Raw genomic sequence first — 20,546 nt, 5'->3', positions numbered from 1 at the left:
GCCGCTGCCAAAGGAAAGGTGGTCAAAATTTTCATTTATTTGTATGGGAATACTGTCCACCTCTCCACTGACAGTAGTGTGCACTCCAATTCTGAAGATAGATGTGGGATCCTCATCTACTAATCCTTTATAGAATATTATCTAGATTTAATTTACCAATGAGTTCAGTAGCCTTCTAGAAGAGGACGACGCTCATGCACAGCCACATCTTCTATATTTGGCTATGGTAGCGAGTCAGGTGGAGTCAAGCTGGCAACTTGCAAGGCTGTGGGACTAAGGGAGTGAAAAATGGAGTTGTCCATAACACTCAAGATTCCAGCTTTAGTTTTATAATGTCCGCTGTTTTGGGGTACAGTGCAGAACAGAGACTTTGGGTGGCTGAACAAGATGTCCTTGATGCAGCTTTGGAGGTGGCTGGCTCTTTCTTTTCTTGTTCCTACCTTCAGGAGCCCACTACTCCCATACTTTCAGGCTTCTTGCTTGCTGGTGGCAGTGTGCTAGAGAAGATTGACAGTTCAACCCAGCGGCATAGCTGAGCCGCTTGCCACTGCAGATTGGGAGAAGTGCAAGGACACAGTCGGCTTCAGAGCAGCGCTTACAAGCAGTAAAAGGGGGCAACGTACGTTATCAACATCAATGATGTGTGTCAAGTCCCCATGTGATATTGGGAGGCCTGTTACTGGTTTCAACAATGGAAGAACCGAAGATCAGAGTGGAGGACCGGGGAGCTGCAGCAGCAACAGCGCTAAGGCTCCTTTAATTTCACACTGCGTCTTTGCCCACTTTTGTTGTCCCTGTCAGGGCTCGAGTCCAAACCCCACGCAAAACGGGATTTGGGCGTATGCACTGACGGAGCCATAAAGTATAATGGTGCTGACAGAGTGAACGTGCGCTCTGCCGTGGGAAATATGCAAATTGTCTCATCAGAGAAGAAGAGAACTAGAACTCTAGTGCCACCTATAGGAAGTAGCAATGCTAAAAGTCAATAACGAGCCTTGTCACATCACAGGTGGCACTAGAGTTCTAGTCCTCTTCATCTCTGAAGAGACAATTTGCATATTTCCCAGAGGAGCATTGCAGCTTAAAAGTGTCCTCACCTTGACAGGCTTAACATGTCACTCTCCGCAAGGAAAAACATTACCTCTTGTATACCGGTCAGATGCCTCTCACCCAGCCAAACCAGAACTCACACTTTGCACTGACGAGGGGCAGTGCCCAAAAACAGTGTCTGCAAATTGAGATTTTGGCTATTATCCTAAGTCATGTGACAAGGCTCATTAAAGGGTTGATATTGACTTTTATGATTGCTACTTTCTATAGGTGGCATTGGAGTTCTAGATCTCTTCATCTCTGAAGAGACAATTTGAATTGCAGAAACTGATATTACTGCTGTATGGATGATAGAACAACAATAAAAGTGATACCTGTTGTGCAGAAATCTGATTTACCAGCGCTGAGAAATCAAGCCTGGAAGATAGCCTCGAAATGCATTGGGGGAGGAGCATGTTGATACTCCGAGTGTAGTGACACGCCTCCAATGCACTTGTAGACTAATTTGCATGTGGCCTCAGAACTTGATATCTCACATTACTAGAAAACAGGCATCATGTTTAGGTCTCATGCACATTTCAATTAATTTCTCATACGAAGGAATTGGTCAGAGTTTCATTAGAGTTTTTGATCAGAGTTTAGTCAGAGTTTGGCCAGACTTTCGTCAGTTTTTCTCTGATGAGAAAAAAGAAAAAAATGTTTCTCTAACTTCTCTCTATAGACAGTAGTGAAAATGGAAAGAAGGGTGGGGAAAAGATTTTCCCCCAGCTTAGCAGAGCACATGAGGCTGGAGCAGTCCTGTCCTGCTGTGCCCAACCTGTGAGAAAGACACAGCAGAGATGGATGGTGACTGCATTTGTCACAATGTAAAATACCAGTTAAAAGTTTGGAAGCACCTGCAACAATTTTCCTTGTTCTGATTGGAATGTGCACATTGTAGATTCAGACTGAGGGCAGCGAAACCATGAAGCAACACACATGGAAACAAGAAACATACGACACCCACCAGAATATGTGTTAAATTTGATTTCACAAAGTACCCCCCTGCTACTCTGATGTCAGCTTTACACCCCTTTGGTATCCTCTAAATTTTGCTGCCTTTAGTATGAATCTACTATGTGCACATTCCAATAAGAACGGGGACAGCTATTGCATTATTAAGACTCACCGGGTGAGGTGGATCCTCTAAGCCTTAGGTCCGGGAGGGCACACAGACCTCGGGCATCAATGCAGCAACCAGGAAGGCACGTGGACAGTGAGGACTGTAAAGGCTTACCAGAAATCTCAGGATCAGGAAAAAAGATGAAGTGGAATCCAGCAGGGATGAATGCAAGCACAAACATAAAAAGCAACCAGCACAGATGGTGGAGCACACATAACATAGGACTAGGTGTCTTAATCCCAAGACACAGGTGTGCCCGTCAATGGGCTTTAAATAGGTATAGGGAGATGAGGTAATTGATCCATGCCAAGGAACTTGCAAAAACTGACGTGGAGCACAGCAGAGGGCAGCGGACCCAGGGGAAGGAAGCAGAGCCCAAGATACCGAGCACAAGTGTGCCATATGGAAGAACAGTTCTGTCCAAATGCTTGACCGGTACTGTATATGTGTGAATCTATGTGTCTATATATATCTATATATATATATATATATATATATATATATATATATGTGTATGTGTCTGTCACAATCTGTTTATGTGTGTGTATATTTATCCATTGATATGGGTGTGTGTTTTTTTGTGTACGTATTATTTACTATGTAGATATAATAGTCAACCCCTGACTTGCACCTTTCAAAATTTTGCAAATATTGATGCCGTATCCAACAAGACAGAAAAGATAGGCCATCGGTGTTAGAACCTTTGGTGAAGAGGTGTTTTCTTTAATGGTCTGTTGATGACATTTCTACAATTTCTAATGCATTTGTCATGATTTCACGTAAATAGCTGGGAAATGAGATGAAAATTCTGGAATTTCGGTAAATCTGTAATTAATTAATTGGTTAATGCTCAGGTTTGGTACTAATGAGACATGTTGAGATTTGGTCGTAGCACCGGTAAAGGGGTTTCTACATCACTGTACAAGCAGCTTATCTATTGAGAGGTTTTCCATGTAATTGTGCACATTAAAGAATTATATCAGCATGTACCACGATAAACGACAAGTATATGTCCAAAACGCGTTGGTGTTGCAGTCATTTTTTTTTTCAATACTGTTATGTTATATTGTGTTATAGTTATTATTATGATAGAATATTATTTAGTGTTTTATTCTGTTGTGTTATTATTATTATTATAGAATATTGTTATTAATTATAGTTTGATATTGTGTTCTATTTATTGTTATGATAGAATATTGTTATTATTTTATGTTGTGTTGTTATTAATATTATTGAATATTGCTATAATTTATCATTTTATGTTGTGGTATAGTTATTATTATTATTATTATTATAGAACATTGATATTATTTATTGTTTTTATGTTATGGTGTTATAGTTATTAGCATATCATTTTTTTATTGTTGTACTGTTTTTATGCTGTCGTGTTATTGTTATTATTGTTGCATGATTATTGCATTATATAATTGAAAATAGAATCTTAAATATTACAAATAAATTGGCCAAATATCTGGTGAATGTTTAATTCTTTGGAAAATGGGTGAGATGCAGTATGAATGACGGAATATGTGCTCCTCTCTGCATGAGGAATAATGTAATGAGGGCCGCGGCTTTCTGTCCTCACTCATCTACACCGATCAGAGATTACACAACTCTCTGGTGCCCTCTCCTGGTGGAGGAGGAGCAGTACTATTTTAACAAAAAAAGTCTCAAAAAACTTTGTCAAATTCACATTTTTTTGTGCAAATTTTCAGTCTTGTAATCAGGTTGGGGGACAAGAATGTAGCATGTTGTCCACTAATAACAGTATTATCTTTGAAGTGGAGAGGATTTTAAACAATGGGAGGAGAAAACATTGAGGACATTAATAAACTTAGACGTTTTGAAGGAATTTAAAGTTTCACAGAACTCAGTATTTACTAGTAAACAGAAATGTAAAACATAGAAGTTTCAGGATTTATAAAATATTAAATAAAGGACATATTTAGAATAAGAAGATAACTTGAGAACAGTGCTGGAGAATAGTAGAGATGTCACTTTCTATGTCTATTATTTCCCCAAAGCCACTGTTCAGATTTGGATATAGATATTCACCTGACTGTCTAAGATGTCTGGTGAATACGGGATTAGTGATCCACTTGATATGGAAATGGCCCCAAACCCAGAAGCTATTGGAGAAGATAAATGAGGTTAGAGACAAATAGTAACAACCGTTTGCAAGGGCATTATTATTATTATTACTATTATCATTACTATGATTACTATTATATTATTGTTGCTATTACAACTATTATTGTTATGACTATAATTTTTACTATTATTATCATTATTATTACTATTATTACTATTATATTATTGTTGTTATTATTATTACTATTACAACTATTATTATTATGACTATAATTGTTATTATTATCATTATTATTACTATTATTATCATTACTATAATTATTGCCAGTATTGTTGTTGTTATTATTATTACTATTATTATTACTATATTATTGTTGTTATTATTACAACTATTATTATTATTACTACAATAATTGTTGTTATTATTACTACTATTATTATTGTCATTACTATTATTATTGCTAGTATTGTTATTATTATTACTACTATTATTATTACTATTATTCTAATTAAGGAAAAAAAAGGTTGACGAGATGGTCAAAACTAGGATTTATATGATCTATAACTGCTGTTAGGAAAGTAGTGATAAAATGATGGATTTATTAGAACCAGAATCAGTCTTGCTATACGAAATATTTGGATTAAGAACCACTGTACAAAAATAATTTTTATACCAGATAATATCCGAGCATTCAGTTACGCTATCTGTAGAAATTTCCTATGTGTTTAACCTACAATTACAAATTATATTATAAATAATTAATGGAATCAATTCTGTAATCTGTATTTTAAAGGGCCAACAGATCTGACTAACAGATCGGTGAGGGTCTAGCTCCCGGGACCCCCATGGCTCACATGTTATCAGCTCCAGTGGTGGCATATATTGTGTAGTGGTCATTCCCAGGTACTGCACCGCCTGTTGAAGTGAATAGGAGCTGAGCTGCAGTACCTGGAAATGGCCACTGCACAGTGAACGGCGCTGTGCTGATCGGCTTTTCTCACTGTTTAAATCTGGTTGCCGCCAGAGCTGCAGACAATGGATATATGGGGGGTTTGGTGTTGGACCCCTCTCTCAAATCCTGTATTGTAAGTATAGGAAATCAATATTTTAAACTTGGATTCACAGGTTATGAGTGAAACAACCCAAAAAATAACCTTCAGCAGTTCGGTGATCACTTTGCATCTTCACGTGGGGGCATCTACTGCAGTCTCTGATGATCTCTGTTCAATGAACTTTAATTACAATCTCCCAAAAAATCTCTATCAAAGCATATTTATTTGCGTGTATCGGACGCAAGGCCATTTAATTCTTAAGTTCTTGTACTGGTTTTACTAGAAATAGTAGAGATCTGTCCTTGGCTTTCTCAATGAATGGAGTGGAGGTCGACCATGCGCAGGAGGTCGACCATGCGCATCTTTGCTCCATTTAAGTCTGGGATCTGCAGAGTCCCATTCTTGAGATTTATAGGGATCAGCACGTTATACTCTGTGCTATGGATAGGGGGTCACTTTAGAGTCTGGGAAAAACCCTTTAAGACTGGTATTTTATATGGCAGTATTTTATTAAATAACGCTGCACTTTTTAAAAAATTTCTTCTATACATTTAAATCTACAAGTTGGCATACAGTACAGACCAAAAGTTTGGACACACCTTCTCATTTAAAGATTTTTCTGTATTTTCATGACTATGAAAATTGTACATTCACACTGAAGGCATCAAAACTATGAATTAACACATGTGGAATTATATACTTAGCAAAAAAGTGTGAAACAACTGAAAATATGTCTTATATTCTAGGTTCTTCAAAGTAGCCACCTTTTGCTTTGATGACTGCTTTGCACACTCTTGGCATTCTCTTGATGAGCTTCAAGAGGTAGTCACCGGAAATGGTTTTCACTTCACAGGTGTGCCCTGTCAGGTTTAATAAGTGGGATTTCATGCCTTATAAATGGGGTTGGGACCATCAGTAGTGTTGTGCAGAAGTCAGGTGGATACACAGCTGATAGTCCTACTGAATAGACTGTTAGAATTTGTATTATGGCAAGAAAAAAGCAGCTAAGTAAAGAAAAACGAGAGGCCATCATTACTTTAAGAAATGAAGGTCAGTCAGTCTGAAAAATTGGGCAAACTTTGAATGTGTCCCCAAGTGCAGTTGCAAAAACCATCAAGCGCTAGAAAGAAACTGGCTCACATGAGGACCGCCCCAGGAAAGGAAGACCAAGAGTCACCTCTGCTTCTGAGGATAAGTTTATCCGAGTCACCAGCCTCAGAAATCGCAGGTTAACAGTAGCTCAGATTAGAGACTAGGTCAATGCCACACAGAGTTCTAGCAGCAGACACATCTCTACAACAACTGTTAAGAGGAGACTTTGTGCAGCAGGCCTTCATGGTAAAATAGCTGCTAGGAAACCACCGCTAAGGACAGGCAACAAGCAGAAGACACTTGTTTGGGCTAAAGAACACAAGGAAAGGACATTAGACCAGTGGAAATCTGTGCTTTGGTCTGATGAGTCCAAATTTGAGATCTTTGGTTCCAGCCACCGTGTCTTTGTGAAACGCAGAAAAGGTGAACGGATGGACTCTACATGCCTGGTTCCCACCGTGAAGCATGGAGGAGGAGGTGTGATGGTGTGGGGGTGCTTTGCTGGTGACACTGTTGGGGATTTATTCAAAGTTGAAGGCATACTGAACCAGCATGGCTACCACAGCATCTTGCAGCGACATGCTATTCCACCCGGTTTGCGTTTAGTTGGACCATCATTTATTTTTCAACAGGACAATGACCCCAAACACACCTCCAGGCTGTGTTAGGGCTATTTGACCAAGAAGGAGAGTGATGGGGTGCTACGCCAGATGACCTGGCCTCCACAGTCGCCAGACCTGAACCCAATTGAGATGGTTTGGGGTGAGCTGGACCGCAGAGTGAAGGCAAAAGGGCCAACAAGTGCTAAGCATCTCTGGGAACTCCTTCAAGATTGTTGGAAGACCATTTCCGGTGACTACCTCTTGAAGCTCATCAAGAGAATGCCAAGAGTGTGCAAAGCAGTCATCAAAGCAAAAGGTGGCTACTTTGAAGAACCTAGAATATAAGACATATTTTCAGTTGTTTCACACTTTTTTGTTAAGTATATAATTCCACATGTGTTAATTCATAGTTTTGATGCCTTCAGTGTGAATGTACAATTTTCAAAGTCATGAAAATACAGAACAACCTTTAAATGAGAAGGTGTGTCCAAACTTTTGGTCTGTACTGTATATTTACTCTATAATTTATGCCAATTTTGGACATAATTTATAGTAAATTATTGGACCAACGATAGCTTCACCACTTATCACCTAAGGATTTATTTAGATGTCCGTGCCAATCGGTCCGAGATCGGATCACTAATGCACGGACTGGCCGCGGCTATCCCGACCCGAGTGTGACAGCTTCATACATATCAATGAGGCTTTTATGGAGACCTGCAGCCAGTCCTTGCGTTGCAGTCCAACCTTGGACTGATTTGCCGGACGGCTGAATGAGCCTTAACTCTTCCCACTTTTCTAAGAGAAATAAAATCTTTAAAAAAAAAGTCTTTAAAATTTTGTAAAAAAAATATCTAATTTTAGCGCTCCAAAATCTTGTGAATTTTCTACACCAGAAAACTGCCATAAAGGCTCTGATAAATTCCCCACTTTGTGGTTTCATTTCTTGCCAGAAAGATCTCTGCTTCCTGGCAATGGATGGAATCATTCTTGTTTGTATTCATAGTGTAAAAACGAATCCTGACCATGTCCGATTACGAGAAGTCCATGGCGAGATAGAGGGGAAATATCTGACACACTGTAATGAGCTCTGCACTTGAAGAGGACTAGAAGGGATCATTATAAGTTTGCAACCAAAAGATGTGAAAAAGAATATTCCACTACTGACTGCAAGCAGCGACAGAAGCCTGGCGTCGATCTGGTTCGCCGATACATCTGGCCTTCTAATGTACAAACAGGTGATCATGTACTATGTAGAAGCCATTTTTCTTTAGCGGCTCTGGATTCTGGTTATTATAAGGATGTACTAAGCGCAGGACCCTTCTCCTTGACGTCCATATGTTATAAGACGGCAGAATATTCACTTCCATGTAAGTAGACAAGGAGGAGAGGAAACAAGTACAAGAAAACATATCACCACAAACCGTGAAGAACACACATGCTGCATCGAAGGGAAAAGTATGATGGGAAGCATTAGATACAATGACTGATCCATTTGAGATAAACCAGTAATATGAATTATAAATTAAAAAAACGATTAAAGGGAACCTGTCACATTGGACATTGTTCTGCTGGCAGCATGGTATAGAGCGGGAAGAGATGAGCAGACATATGTATATTTATGTGGGAGAAGATTATAGGGAATTTGTCAGCAGGTTTTTGCTATGTAATTGGAAATAGAGGCTGAAACACAGAGTTCAGGGATGAGTCTCTTGTCAAAGCACTTGCTGTGGTTTACTAACTGTGAAGGATTTATCACTAAGAGATTAACATTGACGGACTAGTCCGACACACCCCCTCATGTGATGGGCAGCTCACTGTCTATGGACTTTGTACATGGAGAGCCTGGTGTGGGCGAGTTCAACTGTGATATGGGCAGGGTTAGCTTTCTAAGCTTGGCTTCATTCTAACTCTAAAACATGTGGTGTGGGTGGGGTTAGCTTTCTCAGCTCTGCTTCATTCTAACTCAAAAAGATGTTGTGTTGGTGGGGTTAGCTTTCTCAGCTTGGCTTCATTCTAACTCTAAAACATGTGGTGTGGGTGGGTTAAGCTTTCTCAGCTCTGCTTCATTCTAACTCTAAAAGCTGTGGTGTGGGTGGGGTTGGCTTTCTCAGCTCTGCTTCATTCTGACTCTAAAACATGTCATGTGGGCGGGGTTAGCTTTCTCAGCTCTGCTTCATTCTAACTCAAAAAGATGTTGTGTTGGTGGGGTTAGCTTTCTCAGCTTGGCTTCATTCTAACTCTAAAACATGTGGTGTGGGTGGGGTTAGCTTTCTCATCTCTGCTTCATTCTAACTCTAAAAGCTGTGGTGTGGGTGGGGTTAGCTTTCTCAGCTCTGCTTCATTCTGACTCTAAAACATGTCATGTGGGCGGGGTTAGCTTTCTCAGCTCTGCTTCATTCTAAATCAAAAAGATGTTGTGTTGGTGGGGTTAGCTTTCTCAGCTTGGCTTCATTCTAACTCTAAAAGATGTGGTGTGGGTGGGGTTAGCTTTTCAGCTTTGCTTCATTCTAACGCTAAAAGCTCTGATTGTGTCACAACTGCTGCACCCAGTAATCTAAGTGATATATCGTTGGATTCAGCTTCTCTTTGCCTACATCCTGCTGCTCTCAGATGAAGGAGACACAAACCTTCTGACAGATTCCCTTTAAGTGTAACTTGTCTTTTATCCATTTAAATCTCTGCTCATTCTCGGCTTAAAAGTCCAGTGGGCGGTCCTAATCAGCTGTGGTCAGCTATCTCTGTATGCACACTCATGCACTCCTAAGCCTAAAATGAACACAGGTTTAAAGGAATAAAATATTTTAAAAAATTATATAAAATATTTCAGCAGCTCAGATCCCCCTGTTTTATTACATGCTGCTTAGAAAATGAACATGGACATCTTACTTTTATTAATAATAATGAATCAGTCCCATTAAGAATTCTTGAAATCATTGTATCGAGTTACTTCACAATGAAGAAGAAGGAATGAGTCCACCACAACCTCAGCTTTCTAATCTACAGCAGTAACTTGCCTTTTCTCCCATTTACAGGCGGACTATGCAGCTTCTCCTCATAATCTTTATCATATCAAAAAACAAACAAGTATTAAAGTATAGCATTGTACACACACACAGTGGGGGTCATGTATTTAGTTGTTTTTTGGGGTAGACATAACTGGGTAAAAGAGGACCTATTACTTGACACACATATGTACGGTATTTTTTTTTACGTGGGATAAATACCGCTGTTCTTTGAAATCCAGCGGGTTTTTTTTGTTTCTGCACCTCTCTGGTCCCCTCTTCCCAGCATGTAAATTTGGTCTTTTTAACCAAGTGGGCGTGATCTACAACTGCTCCCTGAGTGTTTTCCTGAAGATCATGTCCATTTGGCAAAAAAGGCTAGATTTCCATGCAGGAACGTGTCACTTGTTTACCGCCATAAGTTGCCACTGTACAGCAATATGGCAGAGATATATATTCTCGATGGTGGAAAACTTCTATGATAGAATGTGCTGATAATGATAATCAGAAGCATTTGGCGGTATAATATGGTCTACGAGTTTATTTATGACTCCTGAACAATTAGGAGTTGGTACATGATGCATAAAAAGAAGAAAAGCTCCTGATTAGAGTTGGTGCCAATCGATTTGGCCCCGTCATTAATCTGTGGTCGCTGGATGGGAGCTCTGACAACATCCATGGCTCTTCTTTTGATTAGCCGGCCTAGTGTAACATCACACCAAAAGGATGACATTGCACCAGGCCGATTAATCAAAAGAAGAGCAGGTAGGAGGCGTTTTTTGCGGCTCCCGTCCAGCGGCCGTGGATTACTGACATGGCCAATGGACTGGGTGGTGCGAATCATTTCACACAGGCTCTTCTCTTAATGTAACAGTGTTAGTGAATACAACATAATAAGACAGATACATGACCCCTTATGTATTACCAGAACACATAAGACAATGATGGCGGGACACGTACAAAGCTACAAACTAAAGAGGAAGGTGAGGCAGAAACCAAGTATTTCCAGCAAGTTTGAAAGAGAAAATGCAAAACACAAACATATAGTTCAAGCCTGAAAACTGAAGCATGTGTTGCTGGAAGAAGGATGATTGCAGTAAATGTGGCAACAATCGAGAGTTATATTTAAGAAAACAGATGGAATTCAGCTAAAAGAAACCACAAGTGACGGAAACAATCCTGTTTTTTGTTGGGGTGTCTGTACACTGGCTTACAAAATTAGTTACAATTAGTTATCATTTCTTCTGCTGCTAATGCGCAGTTTATCTGTGGTGCTGCAGCAGGACAGAGTTAAAGTGCAAGCATTTGAGTGTGCTATAATTTCTTCCGCTGCACATACGCAGTTTATCTGTTGCCCTGCAGCAGGGCAGGGTTAAAGTGCAAGCATTCGAGTGTGTTATCATTTCTTCCACGGCACATGCACAGTTTATCTGTTCCCCTAGAGCAGGACAGGGTTAAAGTGCAAGCATTTGAGTGTGCTATAATTTTTTCCGCTGCGTATATGCAGTTTATCTGTTGCGCTGCAGCAGGGCAGGGTTAAAGTGCAAGCATTAGAAAAGCACTTCACGTGAAAGGGAAGGCTAGCCACTAAGATAATTTATGGTCGCCATTAGAGTTGGTTTGAATCGACTTTCAGGACCAAGTCAGTAATCTGTGACAGCTGGATGGGAGCCGTCCAACCTCCCCAACATCTACTGCTCTTCTTTTGATTACCTGATCCTGGCACAATGTCACATGTGCAGAACAATTTATTCTATATCTATGTAGGAGATTTGGCGCTCTGTATCAGAAAAATAGAGCTGATAATAATATAAAGATATATTATGAAAGTAATCAGCACAGACCCTGATATGACATTGTAATAAAAGGTGGACTGTCACTTTAAATTATGTATGGTATGGGTTTTTGTTTCCACACGTGACCCTTCATCCGTTTTCTTAAATGACGCTCGGTGTGATCTAAGTACAACGAGGGATGTGGTTTCCTACAATCCCTACCTGCATGGATCTCTGTAATGTGCCAAGTTAACATGTTGTAAGTAGAGAGAACTATTGAAAATAATTCAATTACATTTTTTATTCCACAGCCAGGGGCGAAGAGCTACAATGTGATAACTTAATCTCAAGTCAAGTAATTAAGAGTATGGAAAATTGTGTTATCTCCAGCTATTAAGAAAGGATTTTTAATTAAACACTAAAATACTCGGTGTGGATGTGCGATTGTAATGAGGAAGATGAGGAGGTGGTCCCATGGCTTCCTTTCCGGCATTACTTACAGATGCACCGGAGATGGGGTGTTCAGATGTAGCAGAGCTGAGTTTGCCATTTGGAAAATTTCAATGAATGATCTGTTTTCACAAGGCAGAGATCACAATCTCACCTCTGCTACATCAGTACTCTGGAAGCCATCACAATAGCAGTGAATGCATAATACAACTATAAGAACAGACGTCTAAAACTCTAAGGCGAGACCAACCTGCCTCCACCTCTGAGCCCTGCTCTTCAACATGGTGGTACTCCTCTTCTTCATGGGTACATGCAAAAGCAAATGACAGGAGGTAAACATGCACGTGCAATAACAATAACATAATGGACATTGGGTGAATAGAAACATACAATAAATGAAGACAACACAGTGACACAACACAACAGGAATGCTTCACTAGTGCAGACCACCACCTGTGACTCCCCAGTGGTTGGAAAACTACAACCCCCAGTCAATACAAATACCACCGACGCGCGATGAGCCCTTATAATGAGATCTGAAGAGTTTCAGCATGATGTTCACAGTTTTAAAGGGAATCTCTAGATAAGATCAACCCCTAACAACTGCATATACAAGCATGCAGGTCTTTGAAATGTAAATCCATCAACACCTTTATATCTTTTATCTGTTGCTGCCTTCCCAAGAAATCAGCATTTTCATTGATATGTAAATAAGTTGTTAAGTGCTCTGGGCACAACCACAGCCTCTTGCTCCAGATTGTTTCCCACCCAGCACAAGCCTCTTCGTCTAGACTGAAAGCTCACTGTCTGTGTGACATGAGGAGCCAGGCAAGGACATTAGAGAGTGAGCTATCAATCAAGCTAAAGAGGCTGGTGCTGGGCGGGGCGACAACCTTAGAGGTTTAGGAAGAGGCTTCCTGAAATAATGTTGCCTGTCCTGGCCACCATCTTGTAATAATGTCCTCCATCCAGGGCCCTTCCAGTAACAATGTCCCGTATCCTGAGCCCTTCCTGTAATAATTGTCCCCTGTCCTGAGCCCTTCTTGTAATAATGTCTCTTGTCCTGGCTCCTTACTGTAATAATGTCCCCTGTCTTGGCCCTTTCTGTAATAATGTCCCTCGTCCTGGTCCCTTTCTGTAATAATGTCTCCCATCTGGCCCCTTCCTGTAACAATGTCCTTTGTCCTGGACCCTTCGTGTAATAATGTCCATCGTCTTAGCCCATTCCTGCAATAATGCCTCCCATCCTGGCCCCTTCCTGTAATAAAGTCCCTGCCCTGGGCCCTACCTGTAATAATGTCCCTCCTTTTGGCCCCTTCCTGTAATAATGCGTCCGAATCTGGCCCTTTCCTGCAATAATGTCTCCCTTTTTGACCCCTTCTTGCAATAATGTCTCCCATCCTGGCCCCCTCCTATAATAATGTCTCCTATCCTGACCCCTTCCCAAAACACTGTCACCTGTCCTGACCCCTCCCTGCAATCATTTCTCCCATCCTCGAACCATCCTATAATAATGTCCCTTGTCATGGCCCCTTCCTGCAATAATGTGCCTTGTCTTGGTCCCTTCCAGTAATACTGTCCCCAGTCCTGGGCCCTTCCTGCAATAATCTCTCCCTTCCTGTAATACTGTCTCCTATCCTGGCCCCTTGCTGTAATACTGTCACCAGTTCTGACTCCTCTATGCAATAATTTCTTCCATCCTCGCACCATCCTGTAATAATGTCTCCTGTACCGGGCCCTTCGTATAATAATGTCCCTCTTCTTGTCCACTTCCTGCAATAATGTCTGTCATCCTGGTCCCTTCCTGTAAAAATGCCCAACCAGTGCACTTAGTGCCTCATTTGAATATGAATTAAAACACAAATTTCTCAGGAGTGCAGCAACAGATAGAAGATATAAATGCGTAATTGGATTTAGCTTTCAAAGACCTGCGTGCTTATATATGTCATTTGGGAGAGGGATTGAATTTACTGACAGATTATCTTTAAAGGGAAAACACACCTTTTCTACATCATATATGACAGACAAAAGCTTTGAACAGTGCCTGGCTCACATTACTACATCAAAAATACCTGTTGATCTGGTGATTAAACACAGTCATTGTCAATGAATTTCTCAAATATATATACACTGCTCAAAATATTTTGAAGGCCCATCATTTTATGAAGGACCAGTCAGCTCTCCTAACTTGTCTGTAGTAATAAATGCTTCTATACAACATGAAATGTTCCTCTCTCACTCCTCCTGGGAGTGTATAAATAAACTGACAACTAGGTGTTACCATTCTACTTGTCAATATGTTGTATGTTGTATGCAGATCTGCATATTTTTTCTTCGCTGTATCAGGCAAGAGAAAAAAATTGCAGCATACTGTGATTTCACTTCAAAATCAGTAAAGTGCGAGTTTTTTTCTTGGGTTGATGTAGTAAATAATTGGGCATCTTTGACTCCAACTGATAACACTTTGGCACCGATTCATTAAGACCAGAGCTTTGTACACCAGTCTTAATGAAGGGAGCACTGGTGTAAGATGCACCAAATTCATTAAACGGGTCATCCAGGACAATTTTTTTTTTACAATGTGTTTAAGAACTTACAGCCGGGTAGTTGCTACCTGCCTGTTGTGCACGGTGCCAATCTCTGCTGGCACAGAATGATCAGAGACTGCTCCTGACGATTCAGCGGCCTCCACTGACATCACATGGACGGAGCAGCAGCTTTTTTCCGCTCTGCTCTGTTGACGGGGCGTGACTGCTGACATCATGCTGATTGACAGCCAGCTCCCTGCTGCCTACCTGCGGGAAGCCAGCTGTCAATCAAAATTACGCCGGCAGTCGCCCCGTCGACAGAGCAGCCAGGAAGAAGAAGAGCTGCTTTGCTGACGTGGCAGGTAGTTAGCATTTACCGGCCTATTAGTTTTTAGGCATATAGTAAAAAAAAACTGGACAACCTATTTAATAGGTGTGCTCCATTCATTAATTTGGTGCATCTTTCATCTGTCATGCGTCATCGCTAGAAATGGAGACCAGCCGGTGTCTGCTGCAGATTTCTGTTTGCGGCGTAAAATTATGATGAACTTTTCGAGCGTGCTAGGCCAACTGGCAGGGACTTGCGTAACAATACCAAAAGTAGAATCATTTTGCACCAATTCGAGTTGCGCAAAAATTTTGTGACATTTCGACTAGTTTTACATCGTTTTGATGAATCGGCCCCTTTGTCAACAGAAGAATGTACACGACGGAGACAGATTAAATGCAAAATGTATGCGTCAGGATAAAACACAAATATGTAGGATTAATCAGGATAAAGTCTATTAGTCCACTTATTGTTAACTAGATGGTGGCCCGATTCTAATGCATCGGGTATTCTAGAATAGGTATGCGGCCGACCGGGCGCAATCAGCAGAGCTGTGTTTAAATTTGGGGCCAAAATCGCTGATTGGTCGCGTTCGGCAACCGCGACCAATCAGCAAAGCGGTGTTTAAATTTGGCGGCAATAACGATGATTGGTCGAGGCCGGCGACCGCGACCAATCAGCAGAGCGTTGTTTAAATTTGGCGCCAATCTCGCTGATTGGTCGCGGATGGCGGCCGCGATCAATCAGCAGTGCGGTGTTTAAATTTGGCACCAAAATCGCTGATTAGTCGCGACCGCGACCAATCAGCAAAGAGGTGTTTAAATTTGGCGACAATAGTGCTGATTGGTCGCGGCCAGCGACCGCGACCAATCAGCAGAGCGGGGTTTGAATTTGGCGCCAAAATCGCTGATTGGTCGCCGGCCGCGACCAATCAGCAGAGCGGTGTTTAAATTTGGCACAAAAAGCGCAGATTGGTCGCGGCCGGTGGTTGCGACCAATCAGCAGAGTGAGGTTTTTACATTTGGCGCCAATACTGCTGATTGGTCACGGCCGACAACCGCGACCAATCAGCAGAGAAGTGTTTCAATTTGGCGCCAATCTCGCTGATTGGTCGCGTGCGCCAGCCGCGAACAATCAGCAGAGCAGGGTTTAAATTTGGCACCAATAATGCTGATGGGTCGCGGCCGGCGACCGCGACCAATCAGCAAAGCGGGGTTTACATTTGGCCCCAATGCTGCTGATTGGTCGCGGCCGGCGACCGTGACCAATCAGCAGAGCGTTGTTTAATTTTGGCATAAAAAACGCAGATTGGTCGCGGCCGGTGGTTGCGACCAATCAGCAGAGTGAGGTTTAAATTTGGCGCCAATACTGCTGACTGGTCAAGGCCGACAACCGCGACCAATCAGCAGAGCGGTGTTTAAATTTTGCGCCAATACTGCTGATTGATCTCGGCCAGCGACCGCGATCAATCAGCAGAGCGTTGCTTAAATTTGGCGCCAATCTCGTTGATTGGTCGCGGCTGGAGTCCGCAACCAATCAGCAGAGCGTTGTTTAAATTTGGCGCCAATCTCGCTGATTGAACGCATCCTGCGTCCGCGTCCAATCAGCACAGCAGTGTTTAAATGTGGCGGCAAGATCGGTGATTGGTCGCGGCCGCTATTTAAATGTGGCGCCCAAATCGGTGATTGGTTGCGGGCAGCGGCCGCGACCAATCAGCAGAGCGGTGTTTAACTTTAGCGTCAAGATCACTGATTGGTCGGGTGTAGAGAGCGCGACCAATCAGCGAATCGTATTGGTGAGGAGCGGGGAGCGGAATCGTATTAGTGAGGACCGGGGAGCGCCGCTGCCTGTGCGGCTACTTCCGCCGCGAGAACCCGGGACATGAGCGGGCGCTCGGAGCAGAAGTATCCCGACCCGCAGCCCCGCTCCCCGGTCCTCCCTTCACACCCTAGCCGCTGATGTCTCCACAGTATCCGCATGGTGTTACAAAGGTCCACATTTGTGCTAAAAATCGCTGATTGGTCGCTGGCGCTGCTCGCGACCAATCACCGATTTGGGCGCCAAATTTAAATATCGGCCGCGACCAATCACGATCTTGGCTCCGCATTTAAACACCGCTGTGCTGATTGGTCGCCGACGCTGGGCGCGACCAATCACCGATTTTGGCGCCACATTTAAATTTAAATAGCGGCCGCGACCAATTGGACCCGCAGCGCCGCTCCCCGGTCCTCCCTTCACGCCCTAGCCGCATGGATGTCAGCGCCGCTGTCTGTGCGGATAGTTCCGCTGCAAGAACCCGGGACATGAGCGGACGCTCGCAGCAAAAGTGTCCCGACCCGCAGCGCCGCTCCCCGGTCCTCCCTTCACACCCTAGCCGCTGATGTCCCCACAGTATCCGCATGGTGTTACAAAGATCCGGACATTTGTGTTAAAAATCGCTGATTGGTCGCTGGCGCTGCCCGCGACCAATCACCGATTTGGGCGCCAAATTTAAATATCGGCCGCGACCAATCACCGTTCTTGGCTCCACATTTAAACACCGCTGTGCTGATTGGTCGCGGCGCTCATCTCCCGGCTGCATCGCCGCTCAGCTCCGTCCCGCAGATGAGCCGCTAACGGCCACCATCTTTTTTTAGAAATCCCCCGGCGCTGATGGGCCGCTGCCGGACCAATGAGCGACGCGGGATTTCCTGGACAGACAGACAGACTGACAGACGGGATAAGACGATTATATATATAGATGTAGGACATTACAGTCAATAGTAAAGACTAACTAGAACACACACATCACCAACATAGGGCACTGCAATTGATATCATTTAGAATGACTTGACATAGAAGTTCAGGGATTAGCCATGTTTCATCCACAAAAACGCATCATTGATCGGAACAGCCGCTCGGGTTTTGTGGGTGAAGTAGCTGATCCTCTGCAAAATCAAGTGATTGCTCGTTTTCGTCCATGTTATGGCTGCACTATGGCCACTTTGTTTGGCTGTTGTACCCTTAACGTACGTCCACACGTGTCGGATTTGCTGTAGATTATTGCCACGGCAAATCAGGTCGGAAATATCAGCGCTGAACTGTGTGGACTTAGTTGCGCGTGTTCTGTCGATTTCACCGCAGAAGCAAATGAAAGTCATTGGCTTGCAGATTTTTGCTGCAGATTACTTGTGAATCCGTAGCAAAATCCGAAACGCTACATTACTTGCAAATTTTTTTCTTACTCATTGACTCAATGGACAAATTTACACTGCAGGTCATATGGGAAAAGTGTTCAGCATGAGGATGAAATTTGTCAAATGTCATCCACTTGCCTGGTCTTGTAATCTAATGAGGATTTTACATGTGCAGATCCGCAGGTAAAATCCACAACATTTGCATGCGGAAGCCGCGCCACAGGACCTTACCGAGGGTTCATACTGGAATTGGTATATCATAAGAACATAAGAACTGGCTGGGTTCAAAATTTATGGGCAACCAGTATCCTTTAATCTTTAGCCTAAAGGTGAAACCACCTGGATAGCTGGCATGCAGTTGAACCTCTGCCCACCCGTGGTGGCCGATAACCACACAAGTTTGGTGCATAATCGGCACAGGTTAAGGCTGTTGGTATATGCAACAGTTGTGGACTTCTTTGTTTGTGTGAAGGAGGACTTTATGCTGATCTGACAGTAGATGGCGATGTTGTGTAAAGTTTCCTTTTTTACTGTATTGTAAAAGAAAAAAAGTCTCTCTTGTACTTTCTGTTTTGTTCTTACTTCCTGGTGCAGTACTGTGTGACTGTGCATTTTTTCCTTTACCTCATGGTCTGAGAAGTAAAAGCTTGTTATCCCATGTAATCTGCTTTGTGAGGTTTCTACCGCAACTGTGGGTATCCAGAAGCTGTGTAACAAAGGCCCCCATAGGTGGGCATCGTTTAGGACAGCTGTCTTTGTGGTCTTACCCTCAAACCTTTTCCCTTGTCTAAAAGTATCAATTGTTGGACCTGACTTTAAGATATCAATTGCAGTTGGGTTCATTTTGTTCTATTTCCCCCTTCAAAGGGGTAAGTGAAAACAAACCCTCCATGGTGTACAGACCTTCAAAAAGCTCTATCTCCTTGTCTCCATTTTCTAGGGAAGACAGAAAAGGGAACCAAAACACAAGGGTTAAAACAGGAGGTATTTTGTAACGAGCACCACGTAAACCAGATGGAATAAACACATCACATAGAAAAGTATGAATGGCGTGCAAGTAACTACGATTTAAAGGGAACCTATCAGTTGATTCATACTGCCCAAAACGCGTGGGCGTACTAATCAGAGCCTGGGTGCATCACTGGTTTGTTTTTGTCTGAAATGCTCCAGTGTTTCAGAGAAAATATAGTTTAAAGATCCAGCCAGGGACGAGACTAGACCTCCGCCGCCAACATCTGGCTTCTATCCACACCGATCTAGTTGATTGACAGATCTCTTTTAACTGTGTGGAGAGACCTGTCAATCACCTGGACTGGAGCGGGGAGAAGCCGGCCGAGGGCAGTGCCAGTCTAGTCTCTTCCTTGATCTTTAATCCCTTAATGACCGCCAATACAACTTAAAACTGACCTGCACCCGACAGGTGACTATCCTGTAGCTATCAGCTGTAGATTATAGCTGACAACTTGCTGCATCAGCCACAATCAGTGTTGGCACCGACCATGGACGTTTAACCCCTTAAATTCTGCTGGCAATATTGACTACAGCATCTAGATGGTTAACAGAGTGTGGGGGCTCCCTCTTTAACCCCATTGGCACCCTGAGATCTTGATCGTGTGGTCCTGATGTTTGCCATGGCAATTTATGGCCAAATAACGGTCTTAGAGTCTGCCTGCTATAGAAGCCTGTTCCGAAGTTATCAAAATTTAGGTGGTAAAAATAACATTTTTCATTCCTGTCATGTCATTTTCCATTAATTCCTGAAAAACACCTGAAGGGTTAATAAACTACTTGACAGAAGTTTTGAATACCTTGAGGGGTGCTGTTTTTAAAATGGTGTCACTTTTGGAGTTTTTTAATATATAGGTCCCACATAGTCACTTCAAAACTTAATAGATCCCTAAAAAATAAAGTTTCATAAATTTCCTTGAAAAAAAAAGAAAAATTACAGCTACATTTTTAAACCTAAAATTTTAACAAAATAAAATGGTGCTTAAGTAAAGCCGACAGGAGGGAAATGTTATTTATTAATGTTTTTGTGCGAAATGACTGTCTGGATTAAAGGGATAGTCATTCAAAGTTAGAAAATTGCATATTTTTTTGAAATTTTTGTCACATTTCTGATGTTTTTAAAAATAAACACAAAACATATCAACCTAAATTTACCACTAACATAAAGTGTAATGTGTCACAAAAAAACACTCTCAAAATCAATGGGATATGTTGAAGAATTTTGG

At 42.3% G+C, this 20,546-nt stretch overlaps 1 protein-coding gene across 48 annotated transcripts in view; it reads right to left on the bottom strand.

Moving 5' to 3' along the window:
• The window catches only part of RIMS2 (regulating synaptic membrane exocytosis 2), a 659,880-nt gene that overhangs the window by 110,995 nt on the left and 528,339 nt on the right, over nt 1-20,546 (bottom strand). For 30 of the 48 annotated variants that reach the window (XM_073679706.1, XM_073679709.1, XM_073679704.1 and 27 more), the window contains one exon: nt 19,216-19,248. The exons of the other annotated variants lie outside the window; for them this stretch is intronic. In XM_073679706.1, coding sequence (XP_073535807.1) covers nt 19,216-19,248 — 33 coding nt within the window. The remainder of the gene's footprint in view (nt 1-19,215; nt 19,249-20,546) is intronic. 48 annotated transcript variants of the gene reach the window in all.

The sequence above is a fragment of the Phyllobates terribilis genome, unplaced genomic scaffold (genome assembly GCF_046119375.1).
Source record: "Phyllobates terribilis strain yellow unplaced genomic scaffold, ASM4611937v1 Scaffold_4__5_contigs__length_816908805, whole genome shotgun sequence".
Taxonomy (NCBI): Eukaryota; Metazoa; Chordata; class Amphibia; order Anura; family Dendrobatidae; genus Phyllobates; species Phyllobates terribilis.
This window is presented reverse-complemented; position numbering and strand designations above follow the sequence as displayed.